This window comes from Malaclemys terrapin, chromosome 1 (genome assembly GCF_027887155.1).
Source record: "Malaclemys terrapin pileata isolate rMalTer1 chromosome 1, rMalTer1.hap1, whole genome shotgun sequence".
NCBI classification, from domain to species: Eukaryota; Metazoa; Chordata; order Testudines; family Emydidae; genus Malaclemys; species Malaclemys terrapin.
Window position 1 is genome coordinate 202,927,021 of NC_071505.1, and position 20,813 is coordinate 202,947,833.

The following is a 20,813-nucleotide window of genomic DNA, read 5'->3' on the forward strand; positions in this document are numbered from 1 at the left end:
CCGGGCCCCCATCCGGTTGTGCCGGGAGCTCCGACGGGCGCGCTCCCCCCGGCGCCCGGCAGGGGTCGCTGCCGCAGGAGGCCCGCAGGCCGGCCGGGGCGGGGGAGACGGAGCCGCGCCAGGCCCCGAGACGCCGCCGGAGCCGGGCCATGGAGGAGTTTCACCCCCACAACGACGAGGTGGGGCGCTGCGGGGGGTCGCTGCGGCTCGGGCTCGCGCCCAGCCCAGGGGCCATCGCCCGGCGCGAGGGCAGCGGGGCGGGCTTTGAGCGAGCGGCCTCGGGGGCTGGGCCCCGGGGAATCAAACCGCCGGCGGCCGGAGCCCCGGGGAAGGGGCGTCGGGCCCCAGCTCGCTGGAGTGTCCGTGTCCGTGTCCCGCAGCGCGGAGCCCGTGCGGCCCGGGGGTGGCACCGGGTTGTGTATCCCGCGGGGTCCGCCGCCTGCGGGGTGTCTGTGTCAGGCAGGTGCTGGCCCCGTGTGACAGCGGCTGGGTGCAGGGCGCTGCCGCAGGGCCCGGGTCCAGAAGGCCCCCTTCCCTCCTGGGCTGCGGCTGGGAAGAGAGTCACGCTGGGGATAAGGCTGGGTGGGGTCTGGCAGAGGTGGGAGTTGCAGGGAGCCAGATCTGTACCAGCAGCTGCTTCTTGCAACGCCCTTGACAGGGAGTAGGCAGTGGTTTGAAGCAGAGCTAGATACAACTATTGCACCAGAAGACATAAGCTCAGTTGCTGGGGCGAAGGTATGAAAAAATCATCTGCAAGAAGGCTTCAGCATCTCTGTGGAGAAGGGATGTGGAGGGGGAGGGGGGGGGCTAACAAGTGTAGAAGTTTCAGTTTATTAAGTTCGCTCTAAATAAATCTACATCTGTTTTTTTCCTCCCTGTCTTCCTGTGTAAAAAGAGAATATATTCTTAGGACAATTCTTGAGCTTTGAAAGAGTGCAGAGAAGTTGAGAATGGCAAAATGGCTTTAGAGGGAGTGATTGGATTTAGGGCTAATTCCTGCAACTGGATCTGCTTGCACAGCTTTCTGCACCATGCGCAAAGCCCCATTGATATCAGTATCAGGGGTCCACCTGCACAACACCAGTCACAGGATGTGGCCTTTCAAGGATTAAGGGACAATCTTCCTAGAGCACAGTGTTCATATTTCAAAAATAACCTTTGAAAATCCTACTGGTTTAGTTATCTATTGATATTTGTGACAGGTTGGTAACCCCAAAGCATAAATCAGTTTTTTTGACAAGAAATGCAAAAAACTTCTGGGCCCACTCTAAGAACAGTAAAGTGAATGACAAGATCTTATTTATTTCATTTTGCCATGCTGTTCCCAGCCAGAGTAGAAGAATTAAACTAACCAGATTTAATCTATTCAACCCTGCCTCTCCACTTCTAGGAACCACTAGAGCATAGCAAAAATGATGAGAATTAGTACTTTCTCATTGGGTAGGCTGCTTATGCATCTTTGTCTGTAAAGACAGCACCCAACACCAAAGTGGTGTGTATTAGGTAAGGCATGTGGGGGAGTGGAAGGAGAAAGTAACATGTGGAATAAACTAATGGAGGGAAGGCAACAGAGAAAAAGAAGAACCAAAAGATGAGAAGGGAAAACCAGCAGACAAATGCAGAGAAGACTGGTGATTTAAATAAAAAAAAAATATTCTGAATAAGTGACTTGGCATTCTAATGCCTATAAAACTCAGCAGTTGTAGTACTAGGGTTGCAATCCCCTATTTTATCGTTAAAATAAGTGTAAAAAATAGTCAATAGGAATCCTCATTTCAGTGCGAGTGGGATTGGGATCCCTATGAAGGGAGTTCAATTCAGTCTTTTGTTCTGGTGGATATTCATGATCATGTATAAGGCATGCCTAGAGACATGGTATAAGAATCTTTTAGGATAGGGAAAAATGAGTTTGGACCCTGGTATCCAGGCCTCCGCTTTTAAAATCCCTCTTTGAGGGGGTTGTAACACAGTGATTAATGCCAGATGGCAGCTGTGCTGTGTTGAAGAATGTGGAGGTATTTTTAAAACTACTTTTGATCTAGTTTGGGTTTAAAATACAATTTAACTGGGTCTGGTGCTTGATCTATGCCTTTTCTAGTTGGGGTAAGGAAAACTATATCCCAAGTATTTCTTTTCTCCCCAGAATAATGTGAAATGCTATAAGTAACTGATTATACTTATAACTTTTTAAATTATAGATGACCTTCAATGCTGAGGAAGCCCACAACATTGTTAAGGAGGTAGGTATGTTTAACAATTTTAGTGACTTGAATGAAATACAATATTTAGAAAAAGCTGCATATCACTTTCAGTGATACTTTCATGCTTTTAGCATACATGCATATTTATTTATTAAATATAATTTTGGAACTAGTTTTGAAGACAGATTTTTAATGCCTTTTTATACAAGGAAAAGTAGGCTATGATGAATAGTCTGTAATAGAATTTGTTAAATGCAACACCATGGCAACCAGCAACTGAATAGTTTAGAGCCTATTGCTTACAGGTCCTGTGGAGTTCTGTAGGAGACACTGTATTAAAATGAGATTCCCTGAAGGACTTTGCAGACTCTGCAAGTCCCTCTCTGCATGTCCTCTTAAACTTCACATTTCAAAAACTGTTCCAGTATGCACAGCAAGCACAAAAACAATGTCAGATAAACAGTTCAGCTCTTTACACAACTAGCCTTTCAAGGTAAGGACAAATACTGTACACTTTTTTTTGCGCATCTAATACAGGGAATTAAGCCAAGTATTCATGCCCCATTTCAAAAGTTAAGTAAAGCTACCATACTGTTGTCTAGCATTAATGCAGCTCTAGAAAGACTAGAAACCTTGAGAAGATTTCTTTTGAAAAAACATTCATAAAACGGTATAAAGTAATAAATGGAAGCTAACAGCCCTGTCTTACTTCCTGTAAGTGTCACAATGTATAAAGGTTGATTAAAACTAGCTGAGGGGTTTGATCCTGCCCGTCCTCAGGGCATAGGCCTCCTAAATAACTTAGTTGGGAGTTGAGTGCATGGGGTTTAACATCACTGAATCTAAAAAGTGTACACAGTCTCATTTAATTATGTAGACTTTTTCAGGGGTTAATTTCTTTACAATTTAAGATTGGTCAATATTATATTTAGTCTCAGCATGTGAATTCACAGGACTGGATTCCTTTATGATAGAGGCTGCAATTTAATAAGAATTAGAAGGGATTAAATTTACAGAGAATGCTTTCAGTTTTTCACCATTTTAAGTTTACACCATTGGTTTAACCAACGTGTATTGTTTCCTTTAGATATGTTCCTTTACTGAAAGGTGGTTTTTTTTTTTATGTTCCAGTAGCACTTAGGAACCCATACTGTACTTCAAAACACAAGCAGTGACACCTCAGCATTCCAGGCAGCCACAGGTTATCAATAAGAGTAATGGGAAATTTTAGTTCCTTCACTGTAAATAAATTCAAATGTTCACTTGAACAGAATTGTTAGAACATATTCAATGGCAAAAAATCCCATTAAGGTTGCTGGGTGGTACAGTATGTGATCCTGTTGCAGAATGTTCAGTTGAGCAAAAGTCCAACTGTATTTCCCAGTTTTCAGAAGAGTTAAAGTTGCCCACCTAAGCATTAGACCTTAACACTGCCCTCTTTCAGCAATGCCCCAATATACCTGGATAACAGACGTACCTTTACTCTGCCAACCCCACAGTTGCTGAAATACACATTCTTTACGTGCTTTCACAACTCGTTCATTCTCACCCACAAAGCTCCATCTAACTATTAAAGGACAAAGAAAAAAATGATTGCACACGCCACCTTCCCTGTGTTCCCCTGGAGCTGGCAGTAGCCAATGGGAGTTATTTGTAAACACTCCAGGTGCAGTCAGTATGTTATGTGTATCTGTGCTAAATGGTGAAGATACTCGTTGGGCCTGTTTCGTAAAGGTGTATTCGGGATATGAGGATGTCTGGATTATTTTGAAGTGCGTAGTAAAGCATTGATTGTGATTTGAGGAGATCTTTGTTTTGCACCCTTTGTGCATGAGCAAAGGGAAGAGCTGCATGTATACTGCAGGATACTGTATGCGTTATTTCAGTGCAGAATTGCACATTATATACTTTGCAGGGCAAAGGGGTTTTATTACAAAGGGGAATTGACTAAATGTATGAGTGTAGGCCAGGATCTGGAACCTCCTGAATCTTAATAGTGCCAAAGGCCAGTGTGAGTATTAGGGATGTAAAAGTTTAACCAGTTAACTGATACACATCAGTCTTACTGGTTTCGGTTAATGATTAAACTCCGTTCCCCGTCCAGGACTCCAGCCGGTGGCTGGGCCCCACGTAAAACATGGGGCTGCTGTAGCACCCCTGGCCACCCTTAGTTCCCCGGTTAGACATTTAACAGTGTAACCAATACAGTTTTAATCAGTTACACGGTCACCTTTTTTAACTGCTATTTACATCTCTATTGAGTATGTGGTATGTGCATACTGAGGCATTGCTTGAAGAGGGTAGATGGAATGTGATATTGGGCAACCTTTGTCCCCCTCCCCCACTTTGTCCTTCCATAATGTTAGCTGGATTCCTGGGGATTGTAAAAGCTTGTACATTTCAACAATTCTTAGGGTGGCAGAGTAAAAGTTGCGTGTGTTAACGAGGCATATTGGGGAATTTCTGAAAGAGGGCACAGTTAATCATAGAATCATAGAATATCAGAGTTGGAAGGGACCTCAAGAGGTCATCTAGTCCAACCCCCTGCTCAAAGCAGGACCAATTCCCAGCTAAATCATCCCAGCCAGGGCTTTGTCAAGCCGGGCCTTAAAAACCTCCAAGGAAGGAGACTCCACCACCTCCCTAGGTAACGCATTCCAGTGTTTCACCACCCTCCTAGTGAAATAGTTTTTCCTGATATCCAACCTGGACCTCCCCCACTGCAACTTGAGACCATTGCTCCTTGTTCTATCATCTGCCACCACTGAGAACAGCCGAGCTCCATCCTCTTTGGAACCCCCCTTCAGGTAGTTGAAGGCTGCTATCAAATCCCCCCTCATTCTTCTCTTCTGGAGACTAAACAATCCCAGTTCCCTCAGCCTCTCCTCATAAGTCATGTACTCCAGACCCCTAATCATTTTTGTTGCCCTCCGCTGGACTCTTTCCAATTTTTCCACATCCTTCTTGTAGTGTGGGGACCAAAACTGGACACAGTATTCCAGATGAGGCCTCACCAATGTCGAATAAAGGGGAACGATCACGTTCCTCGATCTGCTGGCAATGCTCCTACTTATACAGCCCAAAATGCCGTTAGCCTTCTTGGCAACAAGAGCACACTGTTGACTCATATCCAGCTTCTCGTCCACTGTGACCCCTAGGTCCTTTTCTGCAGAACTGCTACCTAGCCATTCGGTCCCTAGTCTGTAGCAGTGCATGGGATTCTTCCGTCCTAAGTGCAGGACTCTGCACTTGTCCTTGTTGAACCTCATCAGGTGTTTTTCAGCCCAATCCTCTAATTTGTCTAGGTCCCTCTGTATCTGATCCCTACCCTCTAGTGTATCTACCACGCCTCCTAGTTTAGTGTCATCTGCAAACTTGCTGAGAGTGCAGTCCACACCATCCTCCAGATCATTAATAAAGATATTAAACAAAACTGGCCCCAGGACCGACCCTTGGGGCACTCCGCTTGAAACCGGCTGCCAACTAGACATGGAGCCATTGATCACTACCCGTTGAGCCCGACGATCTAGCCAGCTTTCTATCCACCTTACAGTCCATTCATCCAGCCCATACTTCTTTAACTTGGCGGCAAGAATACTGTGGGAGACCGTATCAAAAGCTTTGCTAAAGTCAAGGAATAACACATCCACTGCTTTCCCCTCATCCACAGAGCCAGTTATCTCCTCATAGAAGGCAATTAGGTTAGTCAGGCATGACTTCCCCTTCGTGAATCCATGCTGACTGTTCCTGATCACTTTCCTCTCCACTAAATGTTTCATAATTGATTCCTTGAAGACCTGCTCCATGATTTTTCCAGGGACTGAGGTGAGGCTGACTGGCCTGTAGTTCCCCGGATCCTCCTCCTTCCCTTTTTTAAAGATGGGCACTACATTAGCCTTTTTCCAGTCATCTGGGACCTCCCCCGATCGCCATGAGTTTTCAAAAATAATGGCTAATGGCTCTGCAATCTCACCCGCCAACTCCTTTAGCACCCTCGGATGCAGCGCATCCGGCCCCATGGACTTGTGCACGTCCAGTTTTTCTAAATAGTCCCGAACCACTTCTTTCTCCACAGAGGGCTGATCGCCCTCTCCCCATGCTGTACTGCCCAGTGCAGCAATCTGGGAGCTGACCTTGTGCGTGAAGACAGAGGCAAAAAAATCATTGAGTACATTAGCTTTTTCCACATCCTCGGTCACTAGGTTACCTCCCTCATTCAGTAAGGGGCCCACACTTTCCTTGATTTTCTTCTTCTTGCTAACATACCTGTAGAAACCCTTCTTGTTACTCTTAACATCTCTTGCTAACTGCAACTCCAAGTGTGATTTGGCCTTCCTGATTTCACTCCTGCATGCCTGAGCAATATTTTTATACTCCTCCCTGGTCATTTGTCCAATCTTCCACTTCTTGTAAGCTTCTTTTTTGTGTTTAAGATCAGCAAGGATTTCACTGTTTAGCCAAGCTGGTCGCCTGCCATATTTACTATTCTTTCTACACATCGGGATGGTTTGTTCCTGCAACCTCAATAAGGATTCTTTAAAATACAGCCAGCTCTCCTGGACCCCTTTGCCCTTCATATTATTCTCCCAGGGGATCCTGCCCATCTGTTCCCTGAGGGAGTCAAAGTCTGCTTTTCTGAAGTCCAGGGTCTGTATTCTGCTGCTCTCCTTTCTTCCTTGTGTCAGGATCCTGAACTCTACCATCTCATGGTCACTGCCTCCCAGGTTCCCATCCACTTTTGCTTCCCCTACTAATTCTTCCCTGTTTGTGAACAGCAGGTCAAGAAAAGCTCTGCCCCTAGTTGGTTCCTCCAGCACTTGCACCAGGAAATTGTCCCCTACACTTTCCAAAAATTTCCTGGATTGTCTGTGCACCGCTGTATTGCTCTCCCAGCAGATATCAGGGTGATTAAAGTCTCCCATGAGAACCAGGGCCTGCGATCTAGCAACTTCTGCTAGTTGCCAGAAGAAAGCCTCGTCCACCTCATCCCCCTGGTCTGGTGGTCTCTAGCAGACTCCAACCACGACATCACCCTTATTGCTCACACTTCTCAACTTTATCCAGAGACTCTCAGGTTTTTCTGCAGTTTCATACCGGAGCTCTGAGCAGTCATACTCCTCTCTTACATACAACACAACTCCCCCACCTTTTCTGCCCTGCCTGTCCTTCCTGAACAGTTTATATCCATCCATGACAGTACTCCAGTCATGTGAGTTATCCCACCAAGTCTCTATTATTCCAATCACATCATAGTTCCCTGACTGTGCCAGGACTTCCAGTTCTCCCTGCTTGTTTCCCAGGCTTCTTGCATTTGTGTATAGGCACTTAAGATAACTCATTGATCGTCCCTCTTTCTCAGCATGAGACAGGAGTCCTCCCACCTTGCGCTCTCCTGCTTGTGCTTCCTCCCAGGATCCCATTTCCCTACTTACCTCAGGGCTTTGGTCTCCTTCCCCCGTTGAACCTAGTTTAAAGCCCTCCTCACTAGGTTAGCCAGCCTGCTGGCGAAGATGCTCTTCCCTCTCTTCGTTAGGTGGAGCCAGTCTCTGCCTAGCACTCCTCCTTCTTGGAACACCATCCTATGGTCGAAGAATCCAAAGCCTTTTCTCCAACACCACCTGCGTAGTCATTTGTTGACTTCCACGATTCAACAGTCTCTACCCCGGCCTTTTCCTTGCACAGGGAGGATGGACGAGAACACCACTTGCGCCTCAGACTCCTTTATCCTTCTTCCCAGAGCCACGTAGTCTGCAGTGATCCTCTCAAGGTCATTCTTGGCAGTATCATTGGTGCCCACGTGGAGAAGCAGGAAGGGGTAGCGATCCGAGGGCTTGATGAGTCTCGGCAGTCTCTCCGTCACATCGTTTATCCTAGCTCCTGGCAAGCAGCAGACCTCTCAGTTTTCCCGGTCGGGGCGGCAGATAGATGACTCAGTCCCCCTGAGGAGGGAGTCCCCGACCACCACCTCTTGGGAGTGGTGGTCGTGGAACCCCCATCCCTAGGACAGTGCATCTTTTGCCTTCCAATCGGTGGAGTCTTCTTCTGCTCCCTTCCCTCAGATGGGTCATCTAGTCCACTCTCCGCATTAGTACCTGTAGAGAGAACATGGAAACGATTGCTCACCTGTATCTCCATTGCTGGTGCGTGGACGCTCCTCTTTCTCCTTCTGCAGGTCACATCCTGCCAAACCTCTTCACAATCCTTCTGTCCCTGCTGCGCCTGCTCTGAATCTTCAGAACATTGTGGCCGTAGAAGCATCTCCTGACGTCTGTCCAGGAAATTTTCATTTTCCCTTATGCAACGCAGAGTCGATACTAGTTTCTCCAGGCCTCGAACCTTCTCTTCCAATATGGAGACCAGCTTGCACTTTGTACAGACAAAGTCGCTTCTGTCCTGTGGAAGAAAGACAAACATGGCACAGCCTGTGCAGGTGACAACAGCTGATCGCTCACCTTCCATATCTCCGTCCTCTTAAGACCTTCCTCAACTGTTGCAAGAACTACTCAGAGAAACCTGCAGATGAAAGCCTCAGTGTGCTCTCCCCAAGCGAGCTCCCAGGTAAACTCCCGCTGTTAGCCTTTGCTGTTCGCCGCTCAGCTGGTTCGCTGCAGACTGCCCTTATATACCAGTCAGGCCCACTCAAGGCCCACCTGGAACAAAGCACTCCCAATTCACACTTTTCAAACAAGCAAGCAATCAAGCACACTGTCAAACTGACCAACTGTCCCAGCAGCAGGCACTCAGATACTCACCAACACAGCCCCCCAATGCAGCACTTAGCGTACCTCCTCTCGGACCGCTCCCAGGCAAACTCCCGCTGTTAGCCTCTGCTTTTCGCCGCATGGGCAACCTTAATTGCATTTCCTAGTTTTCAGAAGTTTGAGTTTTGCTCCACTGACAGTTCTGCAAAGTGGGCAGTGATCAACCACCAAGTAAACTATACTAATAGAAAGTTAAAGTTTTTTACTATTGAATTTCCTAGTTTTTTGAACAGGAAAGATATGTTGGTGGTAGGGTTAGTAGGCATTTAGGTAGTTGTACACATCCCACAATTGCATACTAAACCAGCCAGCCCACCACTATCTTGCCATTCCCATCCCCCCATGTGCACACCCCAGCTGGATCCCACTAGCTCTGCTTTGGCACACCTCCCCAGCCATATCCCTGACCCATTCACTACCTTTCGTCCCTGTAACCGGGCCCACTACTGTACCTAGTCTCCCCCACTTGTGGTGGTGGGAACACATCTCCCTGAAGTCTTCACACCCTGGTATACAAAAGTTTCTATTGCTGTTACTTCCCCCCACTCCCACATAATCCAACTCATATTTAGTGCCTGGAGTTAAAAATAAACTGTTTCAGTGGAATAGTGTTTCTGTTCAGGTTTCTGTTCAGGTTTCAGAATGGTTAGAGGGTGGAGTTTGTGGCAGGGCCAGTAAGATAAATGTTTTTCTGTTCCAAAATACAGAGTTTTATATTTGAGAGAAAGAGCCTCTGACCCCGTCCAATAAAAGTACCCAAGCTTCCAAAACAGTGAGGTTTCAGAGCTCGTAATATTTCTGTGCAATACAGTAGACTTTTGGTCAGCCATGACCCATCCAATTTCCTGATTAATCTTCTTCCATCACTTATTAATAGCTTTCATCTTATTGCTGTAGCAGTTATGCAGACACTCAGCCAAATCAGAAAACTATTACAGTCCCCGGACACAAATCTCTGATGTGGTCCAAATCTGCTCTCATACATTGTATGAGGTGAACACCAGGAATAAGAGCCAGATCATTTCCATTCAAGTGAATTGTCAATGTGTCAGGTAGATCACAACTTCAAATCACTGGTTACACACCAGAAAGTGGGCAAAACACAATGCCAATGTAGACCACCTGTCTCAACCCAAATCACTTGTCATGGTGTACACCTTGCTGTCTGGGAAACTTCTGCAACCTTGTGATCCAGGAATTGCCTAGAATCTGCATGTTGACAACTCTGGCAACACACAGTCCTTTTCTCTCAGCAGTCAACATACCTGCCCTGCTAGTTCCAAACCTCCATGCCGTGTTTTTGGAAACCACATTAACCTGCCCCCAAGATCAGGAAGTTACCTCTCACTCCTTTTCTGCCCCCTCACAACTGCAACCCCTCTTCCTGTCCCATCATTTCCTCCCTTCCCCACCCCAAAGTTCTGTCTCCTCCCCACCTGATATAACAAAACTTGGTTAGATTGCCTGCTGACCTAACAGCAAGCACAGTAAAACCTCCCCATAAATAAAAACACAAGACATTTTTTAGCTAGCAACATGAGTTAAATATTTATTGTGCAGGTGTACAAAGAAAAGGTCAGGTTCAAAGGAATGTGCGGACATAAATGCCCCGGGGAAGCATAAAGTAACTGCATAGAAACCCTCTCACTTTTTTCCCCTTTATGGGTGCATGTTAGCTGTAATCCTTTCAGGCAACACAGCTGTGCAAGGGTAGTGAACATGATTTTAAATATCCTCTCTCAGTTTGGGTTCCCATGCACCCTCTCACTTAGAGGGTGCCATGCACTACATTGGTTAAACAGATTGAAACTATTTTTATCCACATCACATCAATAGTTTGGTCCCTAGCTCTGTTAAAAAAAGCTAGAAACAAAAACTGCTCCCCCCCACCTCAAATTACTTCAAATTAGGGTCACTAACCCTACCCTGTGCCCTCCTGAGGCACACCTGCTTTCAAAAGAATCTGATTCAGCATGTAGATTTCAAGAAAGCTTGACTTTTAAACAGAAGTCACGTTGCAGTCTTAACTATTTAAAAGGTATTTTCTGCAATACATTTCTACTGACAGCCTCACTTTGCCACGTCAGTTGTACCTTTGAGCTAGACAGAAGAATATATAGTAAATATCCCAGCATCTATGGATGCTGAATTATATTTCATTTCCCAATTCAGCAACTGGTATGCAGTGAGGTAAATTGATTTCAAATGATTAGTCTAAGATACTCAGTTGTCCTGCAAGTATTCTGGGATTGTTTATTAAATATTTGGAGTTACTCTATTAAACATGGTTTGTTTTGAGACATTTCATATTGATGTATTACTAGTGCAATTGATTTTTCTCTATTTGTAGTGCATAGAAGGGATTTTGGGCAAGATAGATTACAATCACAACAAAGTCAATCAGTGGACTGCAACTATAGTGGAGCAATCTTTAACACACCTGGTAAAACTAGGAAAAACATACAAATACATTGGTAAGTACCAGTATTCATACTTTGCCTTATACAGTTCAGATGAGTAATTGCTGGGAAGAATTCGTTTTCAAGCTAGGAGGTACTTTGAAGTTTAAAAACATACCTTCTTAGTTTTCTCCTGTACTGTAATCTCTCCCGTCTCACCCATCCGTCACACCACACACACACCCCCGCACCTCCCCAACAGGTGATTTAGGAACTGAGAAACTGTCCGTATTATTTGTGTGTATGCTTAATCGCTTAGACATTTATATGCAACAAAACTGTGGCAGTTTTTTCATTTTTACTTGATGCTAAATGCTGATAGTGTGCCTAGCCCTGTACAAGACATACCATAGGGACAGTCCCTTCCCAAAGGAGCTAAATCTGATAATTGTCTTTCCTGTTTCTCTTTAAAAAAAAAAAATTCAACAAAGGGAAAGTAAAGAAAACCCAAAGTTATTACATCTGCCAAAAATTCTCATAATTTCAGAAGGTAGGTTGTATTAATCTAAATCCTTACCAAAAGGATTTTAGAAATATTTGTACTTGAGGTTTAGCATACAGTACACACCCTTATAGAGGATGTTCAGTTGATTTCATCCTAAAGGGTAGAATGTGTCCACAGTTTTCAGGGATGCACATGTAGAGGAGAAGTTAAAAGGGAAAAGTACACACTATGCCCAGTTTGGCCCATATGTGTAGGCTGGACACAGTGGCAGGGCAGGTCTTTCCTTTGGGAGGGTGCAAGGACTCCTTCCAGCTCGAGCGGATGCTGGCACTTGCTTCTTCAAAGGCAGCTGGACCATGCTAGATGCTGCACCCACTTAAAAGATTGTGTAAGACTACATGCTGCTTCTGCTCAGAGGAGTTCCAAAAGCACCATCTGTGTCAGGCACAATTCCTCCTGCAGCTCGCACTGGGACAGTGTGCCTCCACACCAACTTGGTGAATGGCTGTGCCTTCAAGTGCAAATTAATTCTAAATATTTTAAAAGATAATTAGGGAATTTAGTCATACCAATGAGCTTTCTGGGAAAGGGGTTATTTGCATACCACTAGGGTTATGTCTACACTGCGAGCTAGGGGCGTGATTCCCCTCCTTGCGTATACATACTCATGCTAACTCTCAGAGCAGTGTATAACAGCATAGCCACGGTAGCAGCAGCATGGCTGAGCCTGAAACCAGTGGCTATGTACTCAGTCTGGCTCCGTCATGTCTCCACTGCCACTACCTGTGCTACTACGTAGTCTAGAAGATATCTAAACAGTTACCCCAAAAATGATAGATCAGTGTTAAGACACTTTCAGTAGATTCTCATTAAAAATCTTAATATGAAGATTTTTAAAGGGAATGTTGCATAATAGCTTTCTTTGTTTTGAGACTAGTTAAAAGGTAACTGAAGGCTTGCAGGTCAGTAAAATGGGAGCTTGTCTATGACAGTGTGATATAACAAATACATAAAGGGAAGAGGCTGCCAGTCTTGTTTTGTCACTAAATGAATTAGATTTGGCTGCGTCTGTGGCTTCCAATTATATGTTTCATGATGGTAGTTTCACTCAGTCTGCAGATTAATCAGTCTTGTTTTATTAATGAAAACACTGATTTTATTACTCTGTCCTTCAGTAACCTGTGCAGTGATGCAGAAGTGTGGCGCTGGTCTCCACACAGCAAGCTCGTGCTTTTGGGATACCACAACTGATGGTAAGTTCCCTCATTCAGATTCAAGTCAAATAAAAGACTGTGAATGTGCTACCCATTGCTCAGCTGTGCTACAAATAGTATTTTTAGCAGTTTGAAGGGTTGATTACAAAAAGCCACCAACTCCAGACCCAGAAGCCTTGTATGCATTTTCAACAGATGCACTCAGGATTGAATGAATAATAGATGGATGGAGAACACTGGGGTATGACAAAATTAGCAATACCAGTGGAGCTATCTTCAGTATGAAAGAAAGATTGTGCAAATTAGTCCCCATAGAAGATCTTCAATTGTAGGGACGCTGACTTAATTAGTAGTGTGTGCTCTAAATGTAAATTTGCAATTCTGAATGTCTGCCTACTTATTATAAGTGGACTGCCCTACTCTAAGAGAAGCTGGCACGAATAAAGAATTGGCTTTTTTTTTTTAAGCTAAAGCTTTTATTTCTTTCTTGCAGTCAGTTGCCATGTTCCTTTATTTTATTCACTGCTACATTATTTCTGAGTTCCCCCTTTTTAGTTCACTGTGTGGTAAGATTATTGGACTGCTTTCAAGCCTGCCAAGGCTCAGTTTCTTCAAGTACCGTAGAAAGGACTTAAAATGAGGCACCAGGATTCTGTTGTAAAACAGGTCAAAAGACTGCATTTAAAACACAAGACTGAGTTGAATCATTAGTTAGAAAATAGGTTCCAATAAATAAGTACATTCAGGTCAGAGTTTGTTGGGATATGTATATATTGTTGGCTTTAGAAATGTCAGAGCAGCAGCTTCTTTTGCTGATTTCCCATTATGTCCAAGTAAATAAAACCACATATTCTTATCTATGTTCTTAATATCATAAGTGTAGTACAAGTCTATTCTTATTTTGCCATGGAAGTTTCTTTTACATACAAAAAAGCAAAAGAGCCAAAAAGTATATAAAAGGATTTGAAAATATTGATTCATTGGCTGAACGTGGAGGGAGAATTCCTTGTTGGCAGAGTGGCAAGGACTAACTTAAATCAATGTTTTTAAAAACTCATTCTGAACCAATCTTCTCTCCCTGTGACTGTGCCAGGTAGGCTTTGAGCTTAAGTAACTATCAAACGCTATATGTTGTGTGATAGGGAAGAACAAGAAATGATTTTCTGACCTCAGGAAAATTATTAGTTCACGAGGACAGGAGGAAGTCATTAATCAGAGCTTTTCACTCCATTCTTACACTCCATAGCTATTTACATTTCTCTAATCTTTAGCTGTAGAATCAAAAGTTGGAGAAAAAGCTATTTTTCTCCAGGTTTATAGAGAGAATTTAATTTGTTATATTATATTGGGGTTTTTATCTTATTTAAAACTAACTTTATTAGTAAATAATATGTGTAAGTTTGATGCAGTTTTGATGGTATTAGTTTCTGTATTCCAAAGAGAAAAAGGTAAGAGTAAATTCATCTTTATGGAGAGGATTACAAATTCCTATTATATTTCCTCAGAGAAATGAGTATGTGAGAGCTTTTTTTAATCCTAAATTTCTGGTCTTTTGCACTGAAATATAATAGAATTTAACAGAGAAGGCATGGGGAGCAAGCTTATTTTCTGATTTTTTTTTTTAAATTATCTTTTAGGTACCTGCACAGTGAGATGGGAAAACCGGACTATGAACTGCATTGTCAATGTTTTTGCCATTGCTGTTGTCCTGTAGCTGACTGGAGTACAAATATTAAGTTACACCAAAGCCTTTAAGATCAGAAAGTATCAAAATCTCAAAGCATATTGCCATTATATAATATTGTTTGTGCACTAAAGAAAAAGGTATGAACATGCTGTAAAGTCCATTACACAAAGTGTACATTCTGAACAAATTCTTTCAATTTAACTTGTGACAACTGGCTTTCCTTTAGCAAATTTTAGCAATTTAAATATTCCAGATTGATGATATGTTAAACTGGAGATGCCATGATATTAATCAAATGAGAATATGGATATTTGCATCAAAAGATTACAACTATAATGCAAGTGAAAGTGAGACTAGCATAGGTAAGTATACCTGTGCTTGCCTTAATCTAGGTAACACGATAGTATAGATGTGACTGCACTGGCTAGCTGCCCAAATACAAACCTGTGAGTGAGCCTGGGTATGTACTCAGGTTGCTAGCCCATGCTGAACCTGTGCAATCATGTCTACACTATTGTTATCCATACTAGCTAGATTAAAAATAACACCGGCATGCCTAGCCACACACAAGGAAACCTTCACCTGCAGTGTAGACATAGGCAACTGACACTTTACTTACAGGGAGATGGAGTAATTTAATCAGCAGAAGGGAAATGAAAGGATACAAGCATTAAGAAACAGTGAGATTAAAATGCAGTCGGGAACAGACTAGGAATATATTACATTTACAGTATTCCTAGTATTGAATGATAAGTATCAGTGCCTCATATCTGATTAAACAAGGCTATTTCTATATTATGCATTGATGCTGCATGAACACCACAGTTACCTGATCAAGCGTAAAAAGCCCAAACTGCTTCGGGGACAAAATCATGCCAAAGCATTTATTTCTTCAGTGGACTCTAGTCCTTTTAAAGGGTATGATCTTTCTTCAAATACCATTTGGAACGTTGTCATTGAATTAAGTGGAAACATGATTGGGTGCACTGTTCATTATCACTCAGAATTCACCAAATTATAAAACTAGTTTAATCTGACCTGGCCCGATTGGTTCAGTGACTAGAAGCATGTAGGAAAACTCATGATGTGAGCACTTTGCACATTCCTGATCCAGTTTAAGTAGGTGTCTTTCCTAACAAAGGACCCACTTCTACACCCGTTGACCTCAGTAGAATCATGTAGAGTTAAATAAATGAGTTTGTGTAGGTAGGAGATGACCACATTTTTAAAAGGGCCTTATTCTCTCTAAACACAAATATATGATACAGAACATATCCTTAAATTATATTTATAAAAGTATTGCCTATACTCCCAAGTCTAAAATTGTGTAATAACTATGGAGTAAAGTATACAATAGTAAAAAATTAGTAACATAGCTAAGGCCCCCCCCATCTTGCAAACATTCATCCATGTGCTCAGCTCACAGATATGAGCAATCCTATTACATGAGACATTCACAGGATTAGTAAAATTATTTGTGTATGTAAGCAACTGCAGGATTGGGGGTCTACATTTTAGTCAATGCCTAAATTATGTAAATTGTCAAGTATTTGTACTGATCATAAAAAGATCCAAGTTGTTACTGCCACTGAGTGGCAGCCATTTTAAGTTCTGCCATCTCTCAAACAATGCTTAAAGATTTTTTCTTATTTACTATCTATTCTAAAGATATGCAGTAACTATCTAATAGTTGCTATAAATCTGCTTTGCATTTTAACATGGACTTTGAAAGCACTGCTTCAATATTATGCAATTCTGATTTATTTATTTTTAATTATTTTTCAGTGTCACTCTGATTTGGTCAAATGGCAAATATGTCCTTAAAAAAAAAAGTTACAACAACCCTGGTTCTTCAAACTGTATTTGAAATTGCTACAAGGCTTCAAAAGTTAGAACCTACATACATCTAGAATACACAATGCTAGTTCACAATCCATTGCTTGGCAGGCATAAATAAAATAGAATTCATCTTTTATATGAGCACAAATAGAGTGAAGCTCAAGAATATTGCATTTGTCTAGGAGGCAGGTAGTGTGAAAACATTTGCATGGTGCACTGAATTTCAGATATATAATAAAGTAAATTAAGAAAGATTATTTGGTTTAAGGGCAAGATGTGGATGGTAAAAATATAGGGATAGCTGCTATCCCATTAATTTTATAAGCTTTAGCTGCCATGACTGGAATAAATATTCCTAATAGCCATTAACTTTGTTCGTATCTTCAAGTACAGCAAAAAAGACTAAGTGATATCTTATTCAGTGTAACTAGGCTTAGTGGAGTTCCACTATGGAAAAGCTCACCAAACAACTTTAAAATATTAATTGTTGTAAAGTTACTTCATTTTGTTTCTACCAAAAATAAAGATGGTTTGCCTTGGCTGTATTTACCTTTGGTAGGATCAGCTCATCATAGATAGATAGCTTGCTACTACACTTCTTCCTCCATCTTGTATTGTTTTATAAGTGAAGCATGTTATTATAGGTGCACAGATATTTTGGAAACTATGGATCTGTCCTGGCAAGTGTCCCAAAATTCAGGGAGTAGTGCCGATTTCTAATATCCTTCCCCAACATTACATTCATCCTTACTGCCTTCCGTACTATTTTACAAGATAACTTTTATTGGATCAACAAATTACCTTCATTACAGAAACTTCAGGACCAGAGCACTTTATTCTACATTGTTTAACTGTCTTCTAATGGGTCAACAATCTACTTTGTACTTATTTTTCTTCTCAGTGATGGCTTTAGCTACAAACATTTATTAACGTTATAATTTATTCTAAAATACATGACTGCATTTCTTCAATATATAGGTATTTTTAAATGGTAAATTCTGATTTTTTTTTAAATACCCTTTATATCCAACCAACTCAAAGCACTTCAGAAAACTTATCAGACATGCAGTCTTATTAATGGGATGAAGATGAGTTTGCAGTGGGACCTATTATAAATCCCTAAAAAAATATTGTTTTAGAACCTAAGTAGTAACAAACTTAGCATGGTCAAAGATGGATAAGAAACTTACAGATCCAGATGGAAAAAATACCAAAGCAGTTGGGGGGGGTGGAGCGGGGGAGTAAGGGGCAAAATTCATTTTCTGTTACTTTTCTTCTACTAACCCTGCAGATTCCCTTCCAAGGGGTTGAACTGTACCATTTGGCCATTGCAACCTGCTTTCCCCTTTTCATACTATGGAAACACCTGAGTTAGGATTCTCTGGCAGCTGAAATCATGTAGGAGCAAAGGTGTTAACTGTAGAGAATCAGGGTCTTTGCATAGATAGCCCTTGCCTTCACAGGTCACATTAGACCTATCCCCTCCTTTTTCAGGAAGCAAACCGAATCCCCAAATCCTGATAGAGTTAATGGGAAACTGAGTAGAATCTTACAGAATTTCCAGTCTCCATGTGTGGGAGCAACCCCTATAGATGACAGTAAGGCCCAAAATTAGTCTTATGATTTCATACCACCAACAATTTCTGCAAACAGAATTTTGTCTTTCCAAAATAAAACCTTAAAAGTGGTTCTCTTATTATGCTTCTGTGATCAGAACCGGTGCAAAGCATGATACAATAGCCATCTCATGTTTGTATCAGCATCTTTCAGAAGAAGATCCTAAAGCACTTCACAAAATCAATGAAGCCTCATTTTGTGTTAGTCTGTATAAGTGCTAGGTATAATGGCACTGCAGTTTTAAAAATTAAAAATTATCGTTATATTATTACTCTGTGAAAATTTATGTTAAGAAACTAGAAACTGCCATCTAGAATAAAGAGACACGGTCAAATATTTCCTCACCCACTTTGTCCCTCTAATATCCTGGGACCAACATGGCTTGAACAAAACTGCAAACATACAGAATAAAAGCAGTACATCTCTCAAATCCAGTTTTTTCACAGTGGTCAATATCAGACACTTCTGAGCAAGGTGCAAAAAATCCTGTGATAGAAAATTCTGAAATAACCTGCCCACAGCAAGTTTTTATTACTCTTGATCAGCTAGGACTTGTCTGCACAGTGGAATAATGCAAATTACAAGGGTGTGATTTGTAAAACACACTGATGTATTGCACATTAGTTGGTCCATTTAGACCCTGCTGGTGCACGCTAAAGGTTCCCTAGTGCTCTTTACCGTAGTACTGTTTGAAATCATACTATATAAACTACACTAGAGAATCTTTAGCGTGCACCAGCAGGGTCTACAACAACCAATTAATGTGCATCATATTAATGCACTTTAGAAATCACTCGCCTATAGTCTCCATTACAGTTCTGTGTAGACAAGCCCTTAGCTTTATGCCCTGAAGCACAAAGGTTTATATACACTGTAAAAAAAATCTTAAAGTAATTGGGTCATAATCATGTCTTGTCCTTTTTGGAATCCTACATGACTCTTAACCTTTATCTTATCTTACCTTAACCTATCTGTAGGTTTATATATAGTGTAAAAGGGCAACAAAACTGGGCTAAATGGACATTTAAAAAACAAGTCCCTATGTCTCCTGTCCCAAAGAGTTTATGTGAGCTAACTATAAAAAAGTAATGTTAAAGTGGGGAGGAGGGAGAAGTAATAGGCTTAAACAGTTGCTGTGCTTAGTAATACACACACAGTTTTAATGTTTATCTCCTTATAATTACATTGAATGCCTCCTCTTGCGTTATAACTAGGAGGAGGCATTACTAACCACAACCACCATATAAGCCTGTTACTGTAACCAGTTTCCCCCTATCCTGCCCACTCCCCTCTATATCATTCCTGGCTTATATGCAGATCACATTAGTTCTGTGGGGCAGGGTCCAAGATTTCTGGTTTATTTTTAACTGCCAGAGAGGCCTAACCCAAACTGAAAGTTTAGACCAGGAGTGGCCAACCTGAGCCTGAGGAGGAGCCAGAATTTACCAATGTGCATTGCCAAAGACCCACAATAATACGTCAGGAACCCCCCCCCCCCCCCCCAGTCAGCTCCCCACCCACCAGCAGCACCACCGGTCAGCACCTAACCCTCCATCCCTGCGCCTCCTGCCCGCTATGATCAGCTCTTCTGTGGTGTGCAGGAGGCTTGGAGGGGGTCGGGGGGGGAAGGAGGGAGAGAGGAGGAGTAAGGGCGTGGCAGACTCAGGAGAAGGTGCGGTGGCCTTGGGGGAAGGAGTGGAGTGGGACCAGGACCTGCGGCAGAGGCAGGGGTTGAGCAGTGAGCACCCTGTAGCACATTGGAAAGTTGGCGCCTGTAGCTCCAGCCCGAGTCGGCACCTATGCAAGGAGCCGCATATTAACCCCTGAAGAGCAGCATGTGACTCAAGAGCCACAGGTTGGCCACCCCTGGTTTAAGCAAAGAAACAAAAAACTTTAGCCATTTATTTACAGCTAGCATTTGACATTGCTTTGTGTAGTGAGTTTCACTTCCTACCATCACACACTGTCACAGTGAGCTCACACTCATGTTATATTCTGGGAGCAGAAGACACTTCCATCAATTCAGTGAGCATGTAGTACCTCAACATTCCTATCACTACTGGATCCCTCCATCTAGCCAGGAGAAGAAGTGGCCTGGCAAAACAGACCACTTACCCTTGGGCCCTTGCTTGGTGAATATCTACCCCCAAATCCCCTGTACAGAGACAAAGAGCTATAGGGTGCAGCAGGGACAATCAGGAACAGCATGAGGGTCACCCCAGACCTGTAAAGATGGTTCTGGTGGAGCAGGCTGGGGGACTAGGCTTGTGGGTCATCATTCCCCAGACTTCTAAGGGGCAAGGTGCACTGGAGGCTGGTGGGGGGGCTCATCCTGGTTCCATACACCCTCTTAGTGGAGTGGGGAGAGCACCCCTCTGGATTCTGGTCATCACTTCCTAGGACCGTCCGCAAGCCCAAAAGCCTGGTAACAAGTCTCCCAGACTTGTCCATGACAGCTACTTTTGAATCGGCTTGAAAGCTGCATTTCAGTTTCCAATTCCTTTTGAACTTGTATTTAGGAAGTTTCATGGCTACTTCAGTGTGGCATAAAATAGTTTAAATATTCACAATGAACCCTGAAACCTAACTG

At 42.7% G+C, this 20,813-nt stretch overlaps 1 protein-coding gene across 2 annotated transcripts; it reads left to right on the forward strand.

Moving 5' to 3' along the window:
• Nucleotides 1–48: 48 nt before the first annotated feature.
• Nucleotides 49–17,151, forward strand: DYNLT3 (dynein light chain Tctex-type 3). Of its 2 annotated transcripts, none has more exons than XM_054005900.1 (5): nucleotides 49–179; nucleotides 2,199–2,240; nucleotides 11,313–11,436; nucleotides 13,042–13,119; nucleotides 14,718–17,151. In XM_054005900.1, the coding sequence occupies exons 1-5, from the start codon at nucleotides 150–152 to the stop codon at nucleotides 14,792–14,794; spliced, it is 351 nt and encodes a 116-aa protein (XP_053861875.1). In that variant the 5' UTR covers nucleotides 49–149; the 3' UTR covers nucleotides 14,795–17,151. The 2 variants fall into 2 exon arrangements, with proteins under 2 accessions (XP_053861875.1, XP_053861876.1); XM_054005901.1 differs by lacking the exon at nucleotides 49–179 and adding an exon at nucleotides 600–735.
• The last annotated feature ends 3,662 nt before the right edge of the window (nucleotides 17,152–20,813 follow it).